The following is a 26,876-nucleotide window of genomic DNA, read 5'->3' on the forward strand; positions in this document are numbered from 1 at the left end:
GCATATACAGACGAACATTAAACAGCAGCAACAACAATCAGGACAGAATAAAACCTCTATTGAAAAGAAAACTGAAAATATTAAAACTTCTTATTGCTTGGGTGAGCCGAATATTCTGACTTAATGATATGGCTCAAATGAACTGTCTCATGAAGGTTTGTTTGGGGAGAAAGAATAAACAAATCTGACCAATAATGAGAATAGAGATACGAGGAGGGTGGAGGGAAGGTGGCGGAGAAAGGGGGAACTGGTCACAATGATCTACATATAACTCCTCCCAGGGAGACGGACAACAGAAAAGTGGGTGAAGGGAGAGATCAGACAGTGTAAGACCTGACCAAATAATAATGATTTATAAATTATCAAGGGTTCGTGAAGGGGGGAGGGTGGGGAAGGGAGGAGAAAAAAATTAGCTGATACCAAGGGCTAAAGTAGAAAGAAAATGTTTTGAGAATGATGATGACAACAAATGTACAAATGTGCTTGACACATGGATGCATGGTTGTATTATGATAAGAGTTATATGAGCCCCCAACAAAATGATTTTTTAAAAAAAGCATAAACACATCAGAAGAGAATCGGGATTCATTTTTTGTGATCCATGAGCACATTGCTTTCTTTTCCAGCTTTCCTTGTCTGTGTGTCTCTTTTGGATCCCGTTCATTTATAACTCCCGTGGAGAGCCAACAGTTACACGCCTCTTTGTCCTCCATCAGTCAGATTTGCCTTGCTTCTGGGCTGGCATGCAGAGCAGAGTGTAAATACCATCTTTTGTCATCAAAATCACCAGTGCCTCTCCAATTTATAAATTGTAGCAAATAGCAACATTCATTGCTTGTTTTATGTTTGCCTTTCATACGCTAACAGATGAGATTAAAAGGAACGCATTAGCATGCGCTCATGGTGAGGATAACCTGGCCTTCCGCAGTGTGCTGTTTCCCTTTGGCACAGATTAGAGCAAGGCTTTTGAGTCAAGCTGATGTACTGTCTTCATTTGGAATCCCATCTGGTTCTGGTCCTAGTGAGTGAGGTCCAGAATGTAGTTCTGGTGGCTTACCTGATTTTAGTGTTTGTTGTAATCCCCTGGCCATTTGCTAGTTGATGAGGAAACCTCTGCCTTTTAGCACATTGCCCGAGAAAAGAGAGTGTCAAGGTGGGGTAGAGAGGAGTCAACTGCTTTGCCTTTGAGGTTTCTGATAGTCTATACCTGCTCTCTCGGCTGAGGATGGAGCCAATGGTGATGATGGTCACCTTGGGCCGAAGAAAGAAAGAAAGAAAAAATGAAAGACTAAACCCACAGCGATCAAGCAGATTCTATAGGACAGAATAGAACTGCTCCATAGTGTTCAGCAACTCTGCTGAGTTGATGCCCACATGCCCCATGGATCGGCTGGTGGTTTTGAACTGCTGACCTTGTGGATTGTGTAATTATTATACCGCCAGTCTTCCATAGAGTTACTGAGATGGTTTACAGAAACAGTCTGCCTCATCTTCCTCTCCTGGGATGGCTGGTGGGTTTGAATCCCTGATCTTTCAGTTGGTAGCTCAACACTTAACCTATTGCACTGCAAGGGCTCCCTTTGGGTGTCCTAATTGGGGCAATGGCAGAAAGAGGCGCCAGAAATGGGACTTAATCACTAAAACCAGAGAACCCATTCATTAAAGTGAAGACTATACAGTTGCAGTAAAACCCAAACGGAGCCCCTTCGCTGTGGAATTGATTTTGACTCACAGTGACCCTATAGGTCAGAGGACAACTGCTCCCCAGGATTTTTGAGACCCCAAGTCTTTACAGGGTCAGATTGTCTCGGCCTTCTTCTCCTGAGAGCTAGTCAGTTTGAGCCACTGGCCTTTCAGTCAGCAGCCACAGGCTTTGCCCATTGTGCCCTCAGGACTTGCCCTGCTCTGACAAAACCCCCAACCCTGACCCACTACTCATAGCAACCTATAGAGGGTTTCCGAGACCACAAATCTTTAGAGACAGCCAACGTCATCACTCTTCCCCCGAAGGCTGGTGTGTTTGAACTGCCAACCTTGGGGTTAACAGCCCAACGCTTACCCAATAGCACCACCGGGGTGCCTTTGCGGTAACAATGTCACTGCCATCGAGCACAGTCTGACTCAGAGCAGCCCTGTTGGGCAGAGTAGAACTGCCCCGGCGGGTTTCCGAGATTGTAACTGTTTACGGGAGTGTAAAGCCTCATTTTCCTCCCAAGGTACGAACGTCTGGTAGTTTCTAACTGCTGACCTTGCAGTTAGCGGCCCAACATCTAACCACTGTGCCACCAGGTACTTCAATAATGGAAACCAAAAAAGCAAACGGACTGCCATTGAGTCACTGCCGACTCGAAATACAATAACTTAAAAAGAAGTCTTATAATATATATGGTATTTAAGGAACATCGAAGCTTGGTTTGTTCCTTTGTTTTCTCTCCCCATGTAAATGCCCCCAAACGAATGGATCTCATGTATCGTGTTCTTTGCGCCTCCATGTGGAAGGTGGGACAAGGAAATGGGAAGGTCCCACCTGGTGCGTGAGGCTCAGACACCTGAGACCTGTGGTGTCCACTCACAGTCAGTCAGTAGAATTGGGAGAAAGGCCTCGTGCTGCAAGCCTGCTGGGGAAGCTTGTCCAGGAGCAGCTCTGTTACAACCACGCCGAGTGGGAGAGCGGTTTCTGGTGCACAGCTCGAAGGCAGCTTTGCAGAAACGGGGCAAGAAGGCTACAAATGAGATGCAAGCCACTGACAGATGTTCAGGACAAGTCCTCTGAGATCAAACACATTTCAATTTGCCTAGAAGCTCAAATTGTAAATATTCAATATTCCTATAGAAAATATCTTGCTTTGTTTTCAAAAGACCATTCCATGCCACATCCTGAAATGAATTTTGATTTAAACTCTACCACTTCTTAAAGGATTTCTATTTTATAAAAATAATTTTGGAGAGCCTAGGACATTTGGGTACAAAGACACCAAGTGATGTCTGTAGATATTTAAGTAAAGAGAAGTAATTAGAGGTAAATACCAATGAATGTGTGCGTGTGTGTATTCTACATAAATTATTATTGTCTTCTCTCCATGCATTCTGTGTATGGTGTTGGGGCCGGGAGTACTAAGTGAATTCTAAGGTTCCTGCTGATTCTCCAATTCTGAATTTCTCTTGTAGGAGATAAAGCACAATATGAAAAGGCTTCAAAAGTTTGGTGGAAAAAACCCATTTTGTAAAAAGAAATTTAAGTTCTGTTGGCATCTAATTCCCATATCATACCATCCACTGGTTTAAACATACTGAAAAGAGTTACAATCAATTTTAGAACATTTTCTTTATTCTTGTACTTCTTCTTATTAGCTCCCTACTTCCCCCTAACTCCCCCTGCTGTAACCCTAAGAAACTATCAATCCAGTTTCTATTTCTATAAAAAACATAGAAAAACCCAAACGATAACAGCAACAACAGACCCACACCACAATAATAAATTAAACAGAGGAAAACTTAATTGGAAAAGAAAGCATAAAATAACCAAAGTTAGAACGGATTTAAAATGGACTCAAAGGGAGTGCAAATGACAGATGTTAAATTTTCACCCAACTGCATCTGCAATGCACTCTGCCCGATAGCAAGGAGATGTGCATCCCTGGGCCCCGGCCAGAGGGGAATCCTATTACAATTCCAAGGCCCCTCCTATGTTTTAGTTCTATTTGATCAGATATTAGCTAGCTATAATATTAGTTCAATTTAGGAGGTTGCCTTTTACAGATAAGTTTTGTGCATAACAAAAATAATCCTGAAAAATCTCAATCAGATGATATATTGAAATGTTTAATTCTGGGAATAATATTTCTTTTTGCTTTCAAATTAAAGAGCCTGTGGAAAAATGATTACTGTTCTGAAGAAGAATAATACCTGTCATTTCTTTTCCTTACAGCTTTATCATCCAAATATTGTACGCTATTACAAAACATTTCTGGAGAGTAAGTAGGCATTTCTTATGATTTTGGAAAATAAATCTGAGTTTTACATATGTTTTTTCATATTAGAATGCCACAAAATAAGTGTAAGAAACTAGTTTTCCCATATTTTCTATTTGCATGATAGTGTACATCCTCTTGATCAGGGAAACAGTGATGCGGTCAATGGTGCAACAATAGGCCTAAAATACTTACATTGAGAAAGGCCATAAAAACATCTCACAATAGTTATTACTGCTGTTGTAAGATGTCAAAAGAAGTACACGATAGGACCAAGATGAGAGAAAGCTAAAGTCTGGTGAGCTAATACAAAGAAAAGGTAGAAGTTACTTTGTTGCACCAGACAACATATCTGTTCCCTTCACAAAATAAGCTGGAGTGGTTTTGATACTTGAGACTGTCCATCCCATGAGTAGCAGAAGCTTACACACTCAACGACTAGCTGGAAGGTTGGTGGCTCGAATTTACCCAGAGGCACCATGCAATTGGGGTGGCTCTGGGAGGAGTCCATCTACAACAAACTGGGCTCTTGACATGGCTTTCCCATGAAATTCAGGTGAGCGCCACAAGGTGGCGATGGTACCATGGCGATTCTGCACACGAGGGCCTCTGCCAGGGTGAGGGAGTATTGACTCAAAACCTTGAGCTACACCTAAACGTCGTCACTTGTTTAAACAAATATAGAATATCTAAGTGCAATAGCACATGTACTGATAAGCATTAACGATCCGTATCACATGAAATTTCAAGCTGAAAATCCATTTGAAGGAAAGTTTAAAGAAATACAAGGCTGAAGCAAAGACGTCCTTCCTCATGCATGCAGTCGCAATGGGATGGAGCTAACAGCAACAGCACCACTACCTTCTTGATCAGCCCTGAAAATGGGCGTGCCCTTTGGCCTTTGTTATGATGTCGTCCCTCTCCCTTCCTAGAAGAACTGCAGCTTATCTGGTGGGAAGCTCTGCCAGCAGGCCCAAAAGACACCCCGTTTGTTCTTGAGATGAGAGCAATCACTCTCATTCCATGCACACCCCATGAAAAAAAGCCTGAGATTGTTTTCCTCATGCTGTAGGGTTATAAATTGTTTTAATTTAAAAAGAAAAGAAAATTTCTTTACAACCTGACATCTCACCCAAATAATTTGAAGTGTCTTAAAGATGTCTCAATAGGTGATCAAATAAATTAGAGAATTTTAATTAAAGGGAGCAATTGAAGACAGACTGGGAATAATATAGAGATATTTGGAATTATGAAAAGTTGGAAACAACATGGAGGTCACTCATTAGGAGAATGGGTAAATCGACTATGATACACCCATATTATACACTCAACAGAAAGCTTGGGGTAGGTCTGTGTGCTGATGTACGAGACAATATATAGTATATAGTAAAATTGTGTCTTGTGTATATATTATCTGTGTAAATACACATACATGCACATCAAAAAAGTTATAAAGGATATGTATCACTATGCAATTGTGAATAATTGCATATCAGTTTTGGAAGAGGATGTGAAATTACTTTTCGGTCCTCTGGCATCCAGAGCAAAACCGTGAACTCAACAAGTTAGGAGATTCTCAGATAAAAAGTTGCACCCCAGCTTTTCCCACTCTTTAGGGACATAACACGTGTGTGTGTGTGTGTGTGTGTGTGTGTGTGTGTGTGTGCTGGGTAGTGTCATAGAACGGCCACCTCATGATTCCAGTGCGCACTTCTGTAAGACCTTGTGTGAAACTCCTAAACAATACAGCTTGCAGCGCTATTTTCCACTGCTGACTTGATGGAAAGGTACATTGAGGTTAATGAGAGGAAAGATAGGGGTACTCAGTCTCCAGGAAATCCCCCTTTGCTCCTGCCAACCCTTCCACATCTTAGTTTACACAAAAGCTGATCATGTTTGCTAGAGTAACATGGTGTCTCTGGTACATCCAATTCAACTTGCTCGACTTACCTTTTTTTGCATGTATAGATGACAGATTATATATCGTCATGGAGCTTATAGAAGGGGCCCCGCTTGGGGAGCATTTCAGTTCTTTGAAGGAAAAGCAACACCATTTTACTGAAGAAAGGCTATGGAAAATATTCATACAGGTATTCTTTGTTCTTCCATCGTTTTCTATTGAACAGTGCAAGTTCTGAGCCGATGTCTCAGGCACAGGTGTTAGTCCTCCTTGGCCTTACATCTATCGCAGGGGTAAAAATAAGCATGGTTTTTATTGCTGTTTCCAGCTGTGCTTGGCCCTTCGATACCTGCACAAGGAGAAGAGGATAGTCCACAGAGATCTGACGCCCAACAACATCATGCTGGGGGATAAGGACAAAGTGACCGTTAGTAAGTACAACACTCTCAGCATGTTCAACTGAAGAAGTTGTGAATAGTAGTCAAGGCCCCTGCTGTCCAATGGAACTTTATACACGGCTGGAAAAGCTCTTGGTACACTCGGCCCCACATGTTAACCACCAGCTGCATGCAGCTGTCGTGCACCTGAAACGTGGCTAGTACAGCTGTGGTGGTGGATGTGTCAGGGTCATAAATCCTACTCAGCCTCCATCCGCCTACCTATCCATATGTGACCAGTTTGGACTCTGCTATATTTTTGCCCATATGAGAGAATGGGTTTTCTTTCAAATGTTTAAGTGTTTAAAGTCTCACATCAGTGGTTTCTAATACTATGTCACCAATGCATGAGCTCATTATTTGGGAATATTTTACCATGTCATGGGTGACAAATATTTATACCTAGAGGTAGTAAAATCCCAGCTGTTTGTATACATCAATATCATATTTTCATCTATAGCAGGTAGATTTACTCAAAGTTTCATTTTGACAAATGAAAAGGTTGATTTTTTTCCTCCACAATTGTCTACTTCCCAATTATAAGCTAAAATCATTTTTCCCAACAGTCTTATTAGCAAATAATTTACATATCATATAATTCAATAGTTTGATCCTTCCAGCATATCAAAGAGAATTGTACAATCACCCCCACATCAATTTTAGAGCATTTCTCCCCCACTCCCCACCATGATTAAATCACCTTTAAGTTGAGGTATGCAAAAAAAAAACAAAAAAGAAAAAAAGTTGAGTTACGCAATCACAACCATTCTAGTGCTCCCTCCCACCTCCCATCTTCATTATTTACTCCCCAAATCCCCATTCTCTCTCCCTATCATCCACCCTCACCCCTCTTGTATCCTCTTGTATCACTCCTGTGCTTCATATCTGGGAGAGCTAACAGGAGAATTAAAACACAAAATCATGCAAAGGTGGTAAGGATAAAACATAGTAGACAGACAAAACTTAGCATATATATATACATATATTGTAAACAAACACCCCCCCCACACACAGACTTGTGCAGAGATATGCACATATATGAGCTATCTTCTGCCCTTCACTCATGAACCTTGTTATTTTCATGAACTAGTAATGATTCACCAACTAAAAGTGGGCAGATACACTCCTAAATTAGTGATGTCCAAAGATTTTGATCTTGGCTTTCTACCAGTGATTATTTTTTGCAAATACATTGCCAATATAGGTACGCTCATGTATAAATTTTATACATATATTGTTATATAAATATTTTATACCAGACAATAAAGCATATAGTGGTAAAATGTAAGAGATGCATTAGAAAGTCAAAATAGAGCTCTTGGTATTTTTATTGCACCCTAGTGGATTGCCTCCACTCCATCTGCTAGCCTTTCAGTATAGTTTGTAGCATAATTTTGGGTAAACTTGATATTTCATGCTTACCTTATTGCCACTATGTAAATATTCTTCTATATAGACTCCTTTTCTTTATCCACAGATGTTTTCCTTCCCTTCTGTGGAGTTCATGATTTCCATTTTGGGGGGGTGTGTGTTTGTTTTGGGTTTCTGTTGTACCCATTTTTGCTATTTCTTTCTAAGTCTTCCAAAAGGATTATAAAATTCCATTACAGACTCTTCCCATCTGGTCCAATGTAACAGCGACTCCCAATTTTCTTTTCCTAGAAACTTCCTACTTGCAACTGTTTGCTCTCGGTCTGTGGTCCTGGAACTTTTGGTTACTCTCCTGCTCTATGTCCTGTTCTCTTTCGTCTCTTCTCCAAACTCCTTTTGTTTTGCTGAAGTGTAACTTCTAATACTTTCCTTTGAATAGTGCTTTGGGAATTACATGCTTTGAATGCTTGCATGGCACAAAATATCTTTATGGGATTTTCATCGCTGGTTGTTAGTTTGGTTGGGTATTTTATCTCCCAGATGAAAGTCATCATCCTACACAAATTTGGAAGGGTCCAGCTTAGCTGTTAGGAAACCCACTGTTTTTCTGATGTAAATGCTTTATACACGAGCAGTTGTCTGTGTGGAGATTTTAAAGAAGGTTCCCTTTATCATCTGCCTGGGGTAGGCCTCTTTTAATCCAACATTTGGAAATTACTAGGGGGTCCCCCCACAAAGAACAGCATATTTTTCAATGCTATGTATTTAAATTTTTAAAAAGACATTCTGATCACCTTCAAAGTACTCTTCATTACACTTAATACATTTGTCAAATCTGTGAATCTATTTTTGGAAACATTTTTCCAATTAATCTATTTGAATGGCTGACAGCACCTTCCTTGTTTTTTTCTTCACTTATTCTACACCATCAAATGGCTGTCCTTTCATGTCCCTCTGCATTCACAGAAACAAAAAGAAGTCACCCGGAGCGAGGTCAGGTGAGTAGGGTGCAGGGCAAGAGAGGCGTGCTGGTTTTTGCCAAACGCTGGTGCACTGAGATGGCTGCATGGCAGGTGCCTTGTCGTGGTGGCAAAACCAGTCCCTGGTCTGCCACAAACCAGGCCTTTTTGTCACGCCCTGTTACATTATCTTTTTAGAAACTTTAAATAGAAAGCTTGATTAACAGTCTGACCTGGTGGAATGAACTCCAAATGTACTATGAGTTGACATTTTTTTCTTTGGTTCTGGAAGTTGATGGAAGTCCTGAATGAGGTTTGCCATCAATTGATATTTCACCTTTTTTGAAAGAGAAAACCATTCTCGCGCACTTGAGTTTTTCCCATAGCGCTGTCCTTGTAAGCTGTGCTCAACATCACGACAGGTTCTGCAGCATTTTTAGCAAGCAGGAAACAAAATTCCACAGCTGCATGCTGCTCTCTTAAATTGGCCATCACCTAAACAAGGTTGGGGTGTGTGGTGGTTTGGGTAGACGAGAGAAACAAATTCATAGACACTCATGTGGATAAGAAAGAGCTTTATTTACAGGAGCAATGGAATATTGAGAAAACATCCCAGCCCAGTCCAGATAAAGTCTATAAGTCCAATATTAGCCCATATATCCAATACTGGTTGCGGAGATACATACTACATCATCTCTGTCCAGTGGAGCTATTTTCCATTTTTTTTGGGGGGGGGTGCCCCCTCATAGGTGTGTTCTTTGCCTTGGAGATTTACAATGTCAGTTCCTTCCCCTCTGGTTTATCTGTTCATTCTTTCCAGAAGTACTAGCATCAAATATTATGCCAACGAAATTGATTTAATTTTCAAAATAATGTATCTTCTTTTCAAGTAGTTCTTTATAAGTTATGTTATTCAGCTTCATTTCCCAGTCCTATGGAATATTTCATTTTAGATATCATAGTTTTCATTTTAAAAAACCTTATCTTGTGCTTTGTTTCATTCACCTGGAACCTTGTTCACAGTACCTGAATGTTTATCTTAATCTCTTTCAGTATAGTATTACATAGAGTGTGTTTCTCTCTCCTGAACTGCTTTCTGAGCCCTCCCCTCCCCTCTTTTCTCTACCGAGTTTGATCTCCCTTCCTGTTGGAGGCTCTCTCAAATGTCTGGGGATTCTAGAATGGCCTTAACTACCTCAGAGGAAGACATTAAGCAGGCTGTCTTCTGCGGACTTTATTACAGAATGATGCGTCTTTTCCTTTGGAGACTCCCACAGTCAATATCGAAAGTTTTCTGCCTCCTCCTTTTTGCCCGGGGGAGTGTACCTCTGTCTGTTTCATTCTCGGGGCAGCGTGGAGCAAGAGGGCTGGGGGAACCAGGTTCCGTTTTATTATCTTTGACTGAATTCCCCAGCGTTCAGTCTCGTGTGTTGTCTCAGCCCTTCTCTGCTTGGTACCTTACTAATTTAGTTTCTTTGGAAAATAAATCCCCTTTTCTTTCTTGCTTTGGTATCAGAAGAGCTTCGCCTGCTGTCTGCCCTGTGTGGGCAGGAGAGGGAGTGGGATCCGCATCTCTATTCATACTCGGAGCTTTTTGCTTCAGCCTTCCTTGGCGCTCTCCCGAGTTGGCAGGGCAGCAGGATTCTTTTCTGCCTTCTCAGTCTCAGGACTTACTGTTTGCTGACGCTGTGACCATTTTCTATTTACATCTGGGGATATTGTATCCTTGGTGTCTCCTCTCCCATTCCCCTCATCCCCGTGGACTAGGAACCATTCAAAGAAAAGTCCTTCATTATAGCAGGATCTTAAGAACGAGTGCACTAGTGCATTATTAAGCCTACAAATGCAGTTTAATGAGACGCTCACATTTATGCGGAGTGTTTACATTTACATAGTTAAAATATGCATTTCTACTTGCATTCAAATTGTAAATGACTACGTAGAAAGTGCGACTTAATTTTACCGGAGTAATTGTCTTCTTGCTCAAACTGTATTCTTATTAAGATTAACGTTATCATGGTGGATATGTCACCCTCGTGTTGGGAGCTCGGTGGCTCAGTGGTTCAAGCACATGACTGCTTATGGAAAGGGCAGTTATATGAACTCATTATCAGCTCCGTGGGAGAAAGATGTGTCAATCTGCTTCTGGAGAGGTTTACATGTCCAGAAACCCTATGGGCAGTTTCACTCTGTTCTGCAGGGTTGTTCTGCATTGGAATCCACTCAGTCATGGAGGGTTTGGCTAATTGATGGGTGAACCTCAACCTATAGTTGCAATTAAGTTTTGAAAAGTCTAATTTTCAATACTTTTCAGCTTTAAGCAAGACAATGTTGTTCTAGCTTCAAATAAGAAGCAGCCATAAAGCTTGGTGCACAATATCGACTTAGTCTAGTTTCTGTCCCCAGAAACAGCTGCCTGGATAAAACATTGATCTTCCAGTTTTATTTTCAGTGAATACAAAGTTCCTAGAGAGGAAAAATGGTTCGTGTGCTGGGCTGAAAGGTTGAGATTCTCACATTTGGGGAGTTTGAAATATGCCTGTAGTTTCTAAACTAAAATAGCCCAAACTCACCGTGGTTCAGTTTGTTCTGTCTCATCGTAACCTCGGAGGACAGAGTAGCCTGCTCCACAGGGTTTCCCAGGCTGCCAATCTTTCTGGAAGCAGACTACCATATCTCACACCCCCAGTGGGACAAATGGGTTCCAGCCCCCCAGCCCAGTGGTTGAAAGTCCGAAGCAGCAGGTACTTTAGCAGGACCTCGCCCCTGGGCCTTTTCCCTGAAGTTCCTGGAGCTGATCCGAAGAGGTTGCAACGTGGGACATTATGTCACCACAGGGGGGCAGGCTTGTCCTACGTTAGTTTTCTCCTTTGGGTGCTAGAGAATTTATTTACTCCCAGAAAAGAAGTACGGAATTAGCACATGATGTGTAAGCTATATGGGGCAAAGTAGATTGGAAATGTAAGCCAAAAAAAAAAAAAACCAACAAAATCCCCTTTAGAGCAGCGGTTCTCAACCCGTGGGTCACTACCCCTTTGGGGGTCGAACGACCCTTTCACAAGGGTTGCCCGATTTATAACAGTAGCAAAATTACAGTTATGAAGTAACAACAAAAATGATTTTATGGTTGGGGGGGGTCACTACAACAGGAGGAGGAACTGTATTAAAGGGTCGCGGCATGAGGAAGGTTGAGAACCACTGCTTTAGAGAAAGTGCAATTTGCCTCTTCTCCTTTTCCCCGATGCCGTGAATTAAATGTTTTGGGTGGAGGTTGGTGTGCATGTGTTTACAGCAAGCCTGTTGGCCGGAGTTCGGCTTCACATGGCAGCAGAAGAGAAAGTATTAACCTCTTTAGGAATGTACGGCTTTACAAATGCAACATATTTTTAAGTTTAATAACTTGTTAATGACTTGTGCTGGGACACATGCCCAAGGATTGCCCTGGCACTGATTGGTGAACTTTGAGATAACACCAACGGGCAGACGTGGACTCAGTGACAGGCGAGGCTGAGCAGGCCTTCCCCCAAATACTGCCGTCTGCCGAGCCAGAGCCGTAACAGTGCGGTCACTACCAGTGCGACCGTTGCACCCCTTGAACCTACCGTGTCACAGCTCTTTGTGTCAGGGTCATGCTGCGGGAACAGCCAGCCTGAAAGTCTCAGCAGCTTAGAGCTGCCGCTGGTAGCATGTTGGCTAAACACTCACCTACTAGCCCGCAGCCAGGGGCTTCTCTGAAGACAGGCCTGCAGATCCGCTTTCTAAAGGTTGCAGCTTTGAACACCTAGGGGATGATTCTACGCTGCACACCCACGAGTCAGGATGAACCGGCCTCTGCCGCCACCCCCACCATGAATGTCGATTCTTCACGCTTCCTCACCTCCCCTAGTTCTGAATAGATGAGAAATGGAAGAGAGAGAAAAGATGACACTAATTTGCTTATATTTAATATAAGTATGGGCTTGAATGCATGCCTTGGGAGACATGTTATCTTTTGGAAACAAAAGCTCTGTGAGATGGAGTGCACAGGTCTCCATTTCAGGGCCTTAAGTCCCTTCCTTCCTGTGCCACTGTCGCGTTTGTGCATGTGGTGGAAATTCAGTGATGCACACAGAACTCGAATCTCACATGCTCACCCGTAAATAGCCTTTGCACGGTTTCTAGATGACGGTAAGGAGCTCTCGTGGAGCTGTGCGTTAGGCCATGGACTGCTAACCACAAGGTAGGAAGTTCAAACCCACCAGCTCTCTGAGAGAGATGAGGCTGCCTGCCACCATGAGGATTTACAACCCTCTATACAAGGATTGCTATGAAACCCGAGGGTGGAGGGTTTGCATTTTGCTTTTGATGATGATAACTAACTATCAGAACATACTGAATTCAAGGGATGTTCAAGGGGAAGACTCGTAGGTTCATTATAAGAGTACGCCAGACATTGTGCTGGTCTGGCATTCGGGTGGGTATTGGATGACAAGCTCTGGTCCCTGCCCTCTGAGTTCCTGCCTCAGTGAAGGGAAATCGTTCAGGGTTCAGCAGGCATTGAATGTGCTCTCACAGCCCGCACTAAACAAGGGCAGCACATCTAGTCACTACCCGTTCTTATGGAACTTGTATTACAGCGTGACTTTTGTCTGTACCAGACGCTCTTCTGCTAATCAGGCTGCGTCACGTTGTGCTGTGCTAACAGCCAGCCTGAAAGTCTCAGCAGCTTAGAACCGCACTGGCACACTGCGCCCAGAGGGCCGCAGCCAACCCCGGGGCCTGCGTCCGCATACCTTGCGAGCTAAATCTGGTTTCTGATGCCTTAAAAGTGCTCATTAAATACAAAACAAAAAGAGGAAGACTATGTGAGAAAGACTTATTGATTCACAAATTCACAATATTTACCCATTTACTGCTGGCCCTTTACAGAAAAGTTTGCTCACCTCTGACCTGAAACAAGGTTTCTATTTTGTTCGTGTTTCATAACCATAGTGGGTCAGTAAGGGAGCTGTCCTTAGAGACCCAGACTGCCTGAAGCTTCCACGATATCATTTTCTATGGCGGGTCTTCATATGGTTTGTGGAAAACTGGACTAGAAAGATTGTGAAATGTTGTCATGAGTTTTTGATGCCCAGAGGCAGGAAGAAAAGAACTCGGCAAGCTAAAACTTCTCCCTTAAAGTTGTAACACGTTTACTGCTTCTCAGGTTTCCTTACTCAAAGCAAATCTAGTTCAACAGGATGGGCCTGGCTTCTTCCCATGATAGAATATGGGTGGACAGTTATGGGTTCCACCACAGCCCTCTGGACCAGGAGGAGGACAGAATGAGCTCTGCCCAAGGAACCTTAGGGCGGGCGGGGCCTTACACAGGAGGGACATCAGATGCGAATGGTTGGAGACTTGAACGCGTTATCAGGCCCAGGGATTGTGGAGATGTTCTGGGAGGCCAGAGGTGAGGAGTCTGTGAGGAAGGAGTTTGGCATTGCCTTTGGGTTAGAGATTTATCTTAGGGAATTTCGGAATGGAAGTTGTTTGATTTGCTTTGAGAGGGAGAAGGATCATTCTAAGGGCAGGTGTGAAAGCTTGGTGGGACAAACTGGAGACAGAGACTGTTTAAGAGCTGAACCAGTTCTGTGCAGGGGATAGCCTGCTTACCAAGGGTGAATTCTGGAGACCGCGTTCTTCTAGTAGGGAGCCTGAAGGTAGAGAGTTTCAGGGGCCAGGGGGCTCGGGGGGTAGAGAGTTGCGGGGCTGCTTCATCTAGGTCAAGGCCTCTCAGTCTGCTTTCTGCATTATCGCCAGCACACTGCTATCTGTTCTTAAGCTTGTCACCTCATAAGCTCAAGATTCAGGACTCCAGGCTTCTCTACCAAACTCAGATCAGAAGAATTCTACCCTTCCCCCAGGTGTGGATGACTGATCTGATCCCATCCTGAGTTCCCTCAGTACGCTGGCACTGCGCTGGTCTTTTTTCCACCCCCTACCAAAAACCCAAACAAACAACTAACGCCCTGCTATTGAGTCAATTTTGATTTATAGCGACCCTATAGGACTGGACAGAAGTGCCCTGTGGGTTTCCCAGACGGTAAATCTTTATGGGAGTGAAAAACCTTTATCTTTCTCCCTTGGAACTGCTGGTGGTTTTGAACTGCTAAACTTGCTGTTAACATCCCAAGGAGTAACCCACTACCCACCAGGGCTCCTGCCTTTCACAAGTTACTCTCTGCCATCAAGCCATGTCCACTCACACAGGTCCTATAGGAAGGGGAAGGACTATTCCTGTGGGTTTCTGAGGCTGTAACTTTTTTGGGACTAGAAACCCTAATCTTTCTCCCGAGGAAGAGTTGGTGGTTCTGAACCGCTGACCTTGTCATTAACAGCCCAGGGCATAGCCACTGCGCCACCTTTCATAGCTCATCCCCAAACAAAACAGCTGCCACCCATTTGACTCTGATTCCTCATAACTGTGCCAGGGTAGAACCGAGCTCCACTGGGATTTTGACGGCCGCGTCTTGCAAGTAGTTCACCTGGCCTTTCTTCTAAAGCGCCTCTGGGGAGACTTGGAATTCCAACCTTTTGGTAAGCAGTTGAGCATATTAACTCAGGGATTCCCTCAGTGGACATGGTATTGAAAGCATGAGTTTATTGTCATGTCCTCCTTGATGTAAGGGAAACGAAATTTTCCTTGATGTTGCTGCTCCGATAGCACTTCGTAAATATAGATCTAATAAATGGCTAGAACAAGTGAGGGAAAGAATACACACATGAATTAATACACTTCCATGTAGTAACCTTCAGAAATATGTGATCATGATCTTCAGGAGAGATACCTAGGTTGGGAGATTGTGCTCTGGTAGCCAACAGAGCCTGGGCAGTGTTCAGTGGGAAGTGGACCTGAGACTTCCGATGGAAACCAGGTACATACATGGGGAAAGGTACACGCGGGTCCCACTCTTTTCTCAGCAAGCTGTGTACCCCAACATAGAGAAAATCATTTTCCTTTCATGAATGCCACCAAAGTTTGAGAAATAAACTTAGACCTGTCTTATATTGTCAGGATTCCAAGAGGGTGTTACTTATAATTGGTTGGCTTACTTTTTGTTGAGAACTGGTGCTGTCATCGGAACTAAAGTAGTAGTGTCCTTGTGGTGAGGAATTCCCAGTCCCTACAGGCAGATCATCTCACAAACCTGTACACTCTCCCTGTCGACGGCGTAGGTAATGACTCTGTCGACGGCCTCAGCTGGTCTTTGGCTCTCCTTTGCTTCGGAGCTGCCTCTGCTTTCGCTCCGCTAGCCAGATCTGGTGACTAGCTGAGTACGAGATGCTGCAGAAGCTGTGCCCCCGTAACAGACCACAGAGCACTGAGCCACCTCTGTGGCATGCCCTCACAGCTTCTGTTATCGAAGGCCAGCTGCGGGCTTTCTCTCTTTCTGCATCACGTCACGTTATTAAGAAGGGGAATAATTTCTTTCAAAGTCCCCACAGTTGTCTTTTGTTGCTGAACTTTTTGTTGTGATTTAGGTGAAGGTTTTCGGAGCGGGTCATCCCTTTTACAAGCAACAGCTCGTCTACATTTGTTTCAGCTCGACCATCGCAGTCCCTCAATGTACCACCGTTACCTGCTTTCTGCGGTTTCCGTTCCATTCCTCCCCTTCGACTAACCCTGTGAACTTTGTCTTTGGGTAGATTCTGCCCCTTTGACCTTAGTTGGGTGACATCTTATCACAGGGTGGGTTCAGTTCTGGACCTGCTGGGTGACAGTGCCATAGTCGTGGGGTCTCACCAGTCTCTAGCTGACTGTAAGCCTAGCCTCTTTTATGATTTTGAGTTTGGGTCCACGTATTTTTTCCAGCACTCTACCCAGGACCTCCTAGTGAGATTGTGTTCTGAGCAATTTCACTACAGTTTTCTTATATTAGTCACTTGCGCATGTGAAATAAGGAAAAGACGTGAGGAAAATTCAGTCATCATGCCATTTGGCTGTTTTTAGGTGTCACATAGAGTTGACTTGGTTCTGATTCCACAGTGACCCCATGTACGACAGAACGAAACGCCACTCCGTCCTGCACCATCCTCATAATTGTGATGTTTGAGCTCATTGTTGAAACCACTGCGTGGATTTATCTTCGGAGGCCCTTTCTCTTTTCTTGCTGCCCCTCTCCTTTACCACGCATGATGTCCTTCTCCAGGAACTGGTCTCTCCTGACAACTGCCCAAAGTATGTAGGATGGAATGTTGCCATCTTTGCTTCTAAGAAGCATTCTGGCTGTACTTCTTCCAAGATAGATCTATTTGTTCTTTTTGCCATGTGTTCTTTATTGATACTATCACAGGTGACTATTGATACTTATTTGTGAGATTATTTGTTAAACGTTTCCCTGCATCACTGTTCCCTAACATCGATGGTAATATAGATGGTTTCTAGGTACTATCTTCAGTACTGAGCCTGGTGCATGGTGGGGGCTTACTGTATATTTGTTGGACAACAGAGTGAATTAATGAGTAAAGGGAAAATCTGGAAGATCAGACAGGGCATCTGGGAATGGATGCTGAATAGCTGATAATCAGGAGACCATTTAGGACGTGGTTCTCAACCTTCCTAAGGCCGTGACCCTTTAATACAGTTCATCATGTTGTGGTGACTCCCCAACCATAAAATTATCTTTGTTGCTATTTCATAACTGTCATTTTCTACTGTTATAAATCAGGAAACCCTTGTGAAAAGGTCATTCGACCTCCAAAGTTGGGACCCACAGGTTGAGAGCTGCTGGTTTAGCACTTGGCTGGGAGCTACTGCGATGAAGACAGAGGCTGGAGGATTGTTCCATTGTCGAATCCCTGACGAAGGGCTTAGAAGAGAAATCTTCTCATATAATCTTCCAACTGTGATGAGGTCCTCCGAGGCTGCTGTAGAAGGAGGGATGGCCTCTTCTCCTGACACATGGAAAAAGTGCTCACTGAAATCAAAAGATAGGTTCCAAAAGAAGAGAGAGTCCAGAAGTGTTAGCTGGGCTGAGGAAGGGCGGGTGTAGGAGCCATAGACACGAGGCAGAGACTTCAAGCCTAGAGAAGGGGGAGATGAGATGCCATTTGCTGTACTACCTGTCCACGCTGTGTGAGCTCAGACTGGAGGGTGAAGTAGCTGGGGGTGAAACCCCAGACCACAGCGGGATGTTCTGGCCGGACTGTGGAGTTGGGAGCCAGAAGAATGTGGCATCAGGATTGGAGGAAGGCTTATCAACAACCTGCGATATGCAGATGACACAACCTTGCTTGCTTTAAAGCACTGGATGATGAAGATCAAGGATTGCAGCCTTCAGTACGATTATAACTCAATGTAAAAAGAAAACCCAAATCCTCACAACTAGGCCAAGAGGTAACAATAGATAAACAGAGAACGTATGGAAATTGTCAAGGATTTCTTCTTGATTGGACCCACAGTGAATGCTCATAGAAGTAGCCTTCAAGAGATCGAAGGACACATTGCGTTGGTTAAATCTGCTGCTCAAGACCTCTTTAGAGTATTTAAGGATGTTCTTTGAAGCCTAAGGTGTTCCTGACCCAAGCCATGGTATTGTCCATTGCCTCATATGCATGTGAAAGTTGGACATTGAAGAAGAACTGATGCATTTGAGATGTGGAAAGAACTGTGAAGAATATCGTGAGCACCCTGAATATTGGTGGAATATTGAAAGTACCATGGCCTGCCAAAGGACAAGCAAGTCTGTGTTGGGGGAAGTATGACTGGAATGCTTGTTAGAAGCAAGGATGGGGAGACTTTGTGTATTGTACTTCGGACGTGTTGTCAGGAGAGACCGTTCCCCGGAGGCGGCCAGCGTGCGTGGTAAAGTGGAGGGGTGGTGACAAAGCGGAAGGCCCTCGAAAGATGAGTTGCCACAGTGACTGCCACACTGGGCTCCCACATAAGAACAATTGTGGGGACGGCGCAGGACCCGCCAGTGTTTCATTCTGCCGGACACAGGGTTGCTATGAGTCAGTGGCACGGACTCGCTGGCACCAAACAACAACAAGAACAGCAACAACAGCATGCAGATGATGAATGAAAACATAAAAATTGCTGAGTTCCCTATGGGGACAAGGGGAATGCCTCGCATTGTATTCGATTGTTTCCTCATGTCTAGTCGTGTGATCAGCAGAGCCACCCCTTGCAAAAGGTAGGGCCAGCTTTATGGACCATTTTTGAGAGAAGGAAAGCAGTCATCCAGCCATATGTCCAGTGCTACACAGAGAGTAAATGACAGAGCCAGGATCAGGGGACTCGTCAGAGACCCACAGCTTTTCCATCTGGAAGTTGACAGCTGCAGGCGGTAGCATAAACATGCTGAGGTCTTTCCCATTTTCTGTATCGTTTGTTTTATCAAATGAGAGATTGAGAGTGCTGTACCCTGCCCCTTTAAAAATTTTAATTCTGCACATAAAATATTTTCTGCGATTTGGAATTTCTTTCATAGCACAGATTCTGAAATAAAACATTTCCTGTCCTCCCAAATGGGGGTCACACAGGGGAAAGAGTATTCCAGAAGCATGACTGCTGCTACCCCACCCTCTGACTGGCCAGTGTTCGTTTTTGCTCTCTTTAAGAATTGTTCCCACCATCTGTGTTTTTGCAGACGTCTGTCTGAGTTTCTGCCATTATCTGAATTAACTGGAGTGATTAGAATTGTTAGGAGATTTTGCCTCTCCATCAAATTCCCTGGCACTTTTATAAGCTTAAAACATTTTTTTTATGTGTAATGAGATTTAAAATTCCAAGTATTTTAGGTTGTATGTTGGACAAGGCTTATATGTTTGCTAAAATATAGTGAGTCCCTCCCTACCTAAAATTACTGTGCTGTCACTTCTGTGTAGTGATTGCTTCATTTTGAATTACAGTTAATTTCCTGCAATATTTAGTACCAATAAGATTTATAGAAATTATCTAGCTCATGACTAGTTTTTTTAAACGTTTTTTATTGGGGGCTCATACAACTCTTATCACAATCCATACATATATCAGTTACATAAAGCACATTTGTATATTCGCTATCCTTATCATTCTTAAAACATTTGCTCTCCACTTAAGCCCCTGGCATCAGCTCATTTTCCCTCTCCCTCCCCACGCCCCCTCCCTCATGAACCCTTGATAATTTATAAATTATTATTTTGTCATATCTTGCACTGTCCGACATCTCCCTTCACCCACTTTTCTGCTGTCCGCCCCCCAGGGAAGAAGTTATGTGTAGATCCTTGTAATCGGTTCCCCTTTTCCAGGCCACCTTTCCTCCACCCTCCCGGTATCTCCACCCTCACCACTGGTCCTGAAGGGATCATCCGCCCTGGATTCCCTGTGTTTCCAGTTCCTATCTGTACCAGTGTACATCCTCTGGTCCAGTCAGATTTGTTAGGTAGAATTGGGATCATAATAGCAGGGTTGGGGGTCGGGAGGGCTCAGAACATTTAGGAACTAAAGGAAAGTTGTATGTTTCATTGATGCTCCTGCACCCTGACTGGTTCATCTCCTCCCCACGACCCTTCTGCAAAGGGATGGAAAAGGCTGTGCTTTCTCCATTTCTTCTGTCCATCATTGTTCAGAAACAACTGACTGTATAAGATCTATTTCTGCATTTTCTTACTCTGCCCCACTAGTCAGTACATCATTTTGCAGTAAGTACCAAATGTCGGTTGCAGTAAGTCTTGCAATTAAGTGTTATGGGTCGTCTCACTCTGTTGTTAATTTTCAAACTTGCTTTGGGTACTGTAACTTATTTGCCTTTCTATATAAAGTTTAGAATTAACTTGTGGAAATCTAAGGAAAATGTTGCTATGATATTGATTACTTTGGATGGATGGTTCAATTTGGGTAGAATTTACATCTTCACAACATTTTCTAATCCATGAGCATTGTCTTATCTCTCCACTTATTTAAGTCCTCATTCATTAATTCTTTCACTTGAATATTAAATTTTATTTTACTAATTCCATCTCCAGTGTTCTATAGTATTTAGTTTATATATATATTTGAATTTATACCTAGGTGTGTCTTTTGTGTGTATGCTATGGTAAATGGACACCCCTCCCTTTTTATTGCAAGTTCCAATTCTTTGCTGCTGGTATATCCATGGCTGTTATAACAATTCTGACTCACCGTGAGCTATAAGTATAATCAGTTTGTATGTTGATTTTGTACCTGCAACTTTGCCAAATTCACTTCTTAATTTTAGGAGCATTTTAAATAAATTCCTTCGAATTTTATATATTGCAAATTGTATCATTTGTTAATGGGCTATGAGGGGACTTCAAATAGTTCATGGAAAATGGCATTAGTAGATAATGGAATTTTTCCATGAACTTTTTGAACACTGCTGTATTTAATTTCTTTATAATTTGGATGTCTTTTATTGGTTTTTCTTGCCTTGTTGCACTTACTTGGGTTTCCAGTATAAGGCTGGGGAGAACAGACTCATTTTTTTAATCTTAGGCATAAAGCATTCCAACATCAAGAGGTATATTAGCTGAAAACTTTTTTGTGGGTCAGTTGTTCAAACCTACCAGCTGATTCATGGAAGAAAGGTGAGGCTATCTATTCCCATAAAGATTTATAGCCTCAGAAACCATAGATAGGGGTTGCTGAGTTGGAAATGACTAAAGAAGACACTGTGTTTTGTTTTGCTTAATTTGTTTTTCATTAAGAAAGTTCTCATCTAGTCTTCATTTCCTCAAAGGAGTGGGTTTTCAATTATGGCAAATGTCTTTTGTGCATTTTTTTTGAGATGGTGTACTATAGTTTTAATTCTTTTGTCTGTTGATCTAATGAACTACATAGACTTTTCAGCGTTCTATTAACTTTGAGTTCCTGTATAGACTTTATTATTCCCTTTCTACAGCGTTAGATTTCATTTGCTTATATTTCACTGAGAATTTGTGTTTCTGTGATTCATAAGGATGTTGTTGGTTCTTTAGTTCTTCGTTGTTCTTGTAATGTCTTTAACTGACTTTGGTATCATAGTAATGCTGACTTATAAAATTATTTCCCAAGGATGTCCACCTTTTCTATTTCCTGGTTGAGATCGCAGAATTGATAGTACTCATTATTTAGGCGTTCGCTTGAATTTGCCAGTGAAACTCTCTGGGCATGAGTGTGGTGGTGGTGGCTGTTATTGGTGGTGTTACATTTGGATATAAGGATTTCGTGCATTAGAACCAAGAAACCCCAGGTTCATATCTGTCACTTTCCCCCAGGAAGAACTTGTGCAAGTTAGCATATAGTTTTCTCATCTATAGGATGAGTGATTGTGAAGGTTAAATAATAATATATACTAGTCATTCAGCACCGTACTATTAGTTACTACTTTTGCATTTAGTAGTTGATTAATATACATAAATTTTACAATGACCATTTGAGGTAAATATTGTAATCCTTAAAAGGAGCCCTGGTGGCCTCGTGGTTACACGTTGGCCTGCTAATCCCGCAAGGTCATCAATTTGAACCCACCAGCTGCTCCGTGGGAGAAAGACAGGCTCTCTCTGGAGAGTCACAGTCTCAGAAACTCAGAGGGTCAGCTCCACACTGCCCTGGGGGTCGCTATAAGTCAGCATCGACTTGATGGTAGTGAGTTTATTTCTTTCGTAATTGTAATCCTTAGTTTCCAAGAAGTAGTTCACAAATGCTGCAAAGGGAAATCGAGTAATTTACCCAGGGTTTTTCAGACAGTACATTAGATAGTTAGGATTTAAATCGAGGTTGACTAATTCCAGAGCCTTCACTTTTAAACACTACGCTATATCAACTACAGTTACCTTTTAGAGTCCCTAGGAAGCTGAAATGAAGACCCATGGTGGTATAGTGGTTAGAGTGTGAACCAAAAGTCAGAGGTTGGAGCTCACCAGCTACTCAGTGAGAGAAAGACGCGGCAGTCTGCTTCTGTGAGATTTACAGCCTGGCGCACCCTATGGAGCTGTTCTGCTTGGTTCTATAGAGTTGCTTTGAGTCACAACATACCAGCAGTGTGCTTTATCAACATTAAATGGGCAACACATGTAGGCAAATAATTTTGTGCTAGTGTCAGGTTGTGATTTGAGGAGTAGGTATTGTAATGAATAATGTGAATAATTACAATTTTATCTTTCTTTTTATTATTTTAAAAATATATTGGGGGCTCATACAGCTCTTCTCACAATCTATACATTCATCCATCGAGTCAAGCACATTTGTGTATATGTTACCATCATCATTTTCAAAACATTTTCTTTCTACTTGAGCACTTGGGATCAGCTCCTTTCCCCCCTTCCCTCCCTCAGGAACCCTTAATAAATTATTATTTTTTTCCATGTCTTACACCCACTGCTGTCTCCCTTCACCCGCTTTTCTGTTGTCCATCCCCCTGAGAGGGGGTTATATGTACATCATTGTGATCGGTTCCCATCTTCTCCCCGCACCTTCCTCTTACCCTCCTGGTATTGCTACTCTCCTTATTGGTCCTGAGGAGTTTATCTGTCCTGGATTCCCTGTGTTTCTAGCTCTTATCTGTACCAGTGTACATCCTCTGGTCTAGCTGGATTTCTAAGGTAGAATTGGGATTATGACAGTGGGGGACGGGTGGGGAGGAGCCTTAAAGAACTAGAGGAAAGTTGTTTGTTTCATTGGTGCTATGCTACATCCTTACTGGCTCGTCTCTTCCTTGTGACCCTTCTGTAAGGGGATGTCCAGTTGTCTCCAGTTGGGCTTTGGGTCTCCACTCTGTACTCTCCCTCATAACGTTGATATTTTTTTTCCCTGGGTCTTTGATGCCTGCTGCCTGATCCTATCAACAACTCATTATCACGCAGGCTGGTGTGCTTCTTCCATGTGGGCTTTGTTGTTTCTCAGCCAGATGGCCACTTGTTTACCTTCAAGTCTTGAAGACCCCAGACACTATATCTTTTTATGTGAATTATTATTACTTTGAAGACAAACTATGGGATATTTTCAACGTCAATTGCATGGTGTTATAAGTAATCAAATATTTTATTCAAGTTTATTGCAGTGAGATTCCCGTAAGCATTTGGCATACTTTATACAGTGGTATGTTATGAACATCACATCTATTAGAATTCGTGATTTGAATTCTGGACCTAGTTCAATATTGTGCTTTTGTTTGATCCTGGTAATTAATCTTTTTGAAATGATGGTAAATCTATACCATAAGTAGATAAAGAATATCTGGTGTCACTGCTTTGACCTAAGTTATTAAAATATTTTAAAAACAGAAGTATCTGATGGTGCTTTCAAAAGCACTGACCAGTGTGAATACTAGTTGGTGCCAGTGTGAATACTAGTTGGTGCCAGTGTGAATACTAGTTGGTGTCATTGTGAATACTAGCTGGTGCCAGTGTGAATACTAGCTGGTGCCAGTGTGAATACTAGCTGGTGTCATTGTGAATACTAGTTGGTGCCAGTGTGAATACTAGCTGGTGCCAGTGTGAATACTAGCTGGTGCCAGTGTGAATACTAGCTGGTGCCAGTGTGAATACTAGCTGGTGCCAGTGTGAATACTAGCTGGTGCCAGTGTGAATACTAGCTGGTGCCAGTGTGAATACTAGCTGGTGCCAGTGTGAATGCTAGCTGGTGCCAGTGTGAATGCTAGTTGGTGCCAGTGTGAATACTAGTTGGTGCCAGTGTGAATGCTAGTTGGTGCCAGTGTGAATACTAGTTGGTGTCATTGTGAGTACTAGTTGGTGCCAGTGTGAATGCTAGTTGGTGCCAGTGTGAATGCTAGTTGGTGTCATTGTGAGTACTAGTTGGTGCCAGTGTGAATACTAGTTGGTGCCAGTGTGAATACTAGTTGGTGCCAGTGTGAATGCTAGTTGGTATACTCATCTAAAATCGTCATCCTTTTTCATGGTCATTAGATGATTCTGAACATGGTAGGTGCTTCAGACGTGGTAGTTCATAAGTATTTGGTTGAATATGCCAGGGAACCCCGATGGCATGCTTGTTGTTGTTGTTAACTGTGTTTACTCCTTGCATGACTTTGTGTACAATGAGATGCCATTTAATAGCACTCATTCAGACCTTCCTGTCGGTTATTCAGGCTTATTTTATTTTTCTTTCAGCCTTAAGAGGTAATTTTGCTGAAATTATTAGATTCATTCCATTACTTGAAAATTATAAGGGATAGTTGGACAAGTGGAATGGCAAATTTGATAAGTAATGTGCAAGGTTTATTGTAAATATTTAAAAATGAGAAACTACTATGCCATATTACACATGATAAAACCAAGAATGGTGTGTATAGAATATTGGCATATGGGATGTTTTCATGAGATACAAAAAGAAAAACTTTTTATTGTGAATTGCAACAGTCAGTGTGAGGCAAATCAAGAATTAAGGAACAATGTTACATTTGGGAATATATATTAACATATTTCTTTGTCTTGTGAATTGTAGCTGACTTTGGCCTGGCAAAGCAGAAACAAGAAAACAGTAAACTCACGTCGGTTGTTGGAACTATCCTGTATTCCTGGTAAGGACAATTATTTTATTACTCTTAAACATTATATATAACTGGTTTGAACTACCATGCCTTTTTTTGACTTACCATAGAATAAGGAAGCTCATTGAATAAGATTACCAATATTACCCAGGTAATATATATATGCATGGAATTATGGAATATTAGGTATATTTTTAAAAGTCACAGGAACTTTTATAAGCACTTTATAAAAGGAAATAAACCTTGTACATATTAGGTGTGTAACAGTTGTTGAGTGAATCCGTGAATGAACCAGTTGATGCACTGCCCAACATAGTACTTTGAACACTGTATTGTACCTACTTGCATATATGACTTTTCATCTGTTTTCACCTGTAAATACGTATTCAAAGCCAGGGAACGGGCTTTCTGTGCTCTGTTGCGTATTCTAGCACTGGGCAAGTGCTCAGTAACTGCTTGCTGAATACATGAACGAGTGAGGACCTATATACCGGCACATGCGTATAAAGTGGTTTGCTTACAAAGTAAATGGGTATTTATATTTTGAGGCAACAAAACACTTCTAGCCTGTCTTTAGGTTATTTTATTTGTTTATTTATTTTACAATCTGTGTTAGGCTGGGCTGACGAGAGAACAAATCCAGTGACACTCATACTTGTGTAACAAAGAGTTTTATATCAGGAAACAGTTCTATACGGAGAAAACATTCTAGCCCAGTCCATCTCGAGTCTGTACGTCTGATACTGGTCCATAAGCCCTTTTTCAGACTCACACAATCACATGCAATGTTGCAGAATTCAGGGATATCACAAGCCAGTGGATGCAAAGTCTTATGGATCCAATGCCAGTGGACACATCTCCTGGGCTCTGGCAGCAACTAGGGTCAGCTAGGAGGAAGGTGAAAGAGAGAGAGGGGAGATCACACAAACCCACCTATGAGTAGGCCACACCCACAAAGAGTCAACCTTACGCTGTGACCTGATTGACAGACTAGACTCCACCCCTACACTCTTATATATCTTCAAGTTGACATGAAATTATACAACTACCACAGAATCCGTTAATTGTTACAGAATTATAATTTTTTCTAATTATGCACACATACTGTGTTAGTCTGGATACTTTAGAGAAACAAATCCACAGAGACTCATATGTGTAAGAGAGAGTTTTATGTAAAGGGTAAGTGCACATCAAGAAAGCATCCCAACCCAGTGCTCCCCAAGCCGCAAAGTCCAACACCAATCCACAAAGTCCTCCTCCATCTTACAAAACACACACAATGATGCTGACTGCAGGAGGAAAGCCGAATCAGTGAATGTGTAAGCATCTCAGCGCTGGCAGGGGTCTCCACACGGCTGCTCCAGCACCCAGGGCTGCATCGAGGTAGGTCCATGTGGCTTCTCCTCAGGGATGTCTTGCAGGAAGTGGGCCTTGCCAGTTGAAGTAGGGAACTGGCAAAGGCAGCTGCACCCTGGTGCGACCATCACAAAGCAAGAGACCCAAGAACTAGAAAGGCGAGGCTCACCAAACCATTTATCTCTCTGCCCTTCAATTAACCCCATGTGTGTTTATCTGCCAGGTTGGCACAGTAAACTAACACACACACACACACACACACACACACAACCTTTGTGATGTGTGGGCTAAGGGTTGAGTTGTTAATTGCAAAGTCAGCAGTTCAAAACCACAAGGACGAAAGATGAAACTGACTGCTCCCCTGAAGATGCACAGCCCTGGAACGTCTGTCTAGAGTCTAGGTGAGTTAGAGTCCACTTTGTAGTATT

At 42.6% G+C, this 26,876-nt stretch overlaps 1 protein-coding gene across 2 annotated transcripts in view; it reads left to right on the forward strand.

The window, feature by feature from the left end:
- NEK10 (NIMA related kinase 10) overlaps nucleotides 1-26,876 on the forward strand; it is a 268,659-nt gene that overhangs the window by 92,055 nt on the left and 149,728 nt on the right. For both annotated transcript variants that reach the window (XM_075547136.1, XM_075547137.1), the window contains exons 20-23: nucleotides 3,929-3,974; nucleotides 5,940-6,061; nucleotides 6,200-6,302; nucleotides 25,047-25,122. In XM_075547136.1, the coding sequence (XP_075403251.1) occupies nucleotides 3,929-3,974; nucleotides 5,940-6,061; nucleotides 6,200-6,302; nucleotides 25,047-25,122 (347 nt within the window). The remainder of the gene's footprint in view (nucleotides 1-3,928; nucleotides 3,975-5,939; nucleotides 6,062-6,199; nucleotides 6,303-25,046; nucleotides 25,123-26,876) is intronic.

The sequence above is a fragment of the Tenrec ecaudatus genome, chromosome 4, assembly GCF_050624435.1.
Source record: "Tenrec ecaudatus isolate mTenEca1 chromosome 4, mTenEca1.hap1, whole genome shotgun sequence".
Taxonomy (NCBI): Eukaryota; Metazoa; Chordata; class Mammalia; order Afrosoricida; family Tenrecidae; genus Tenrec; species Tenrec ecaudatus.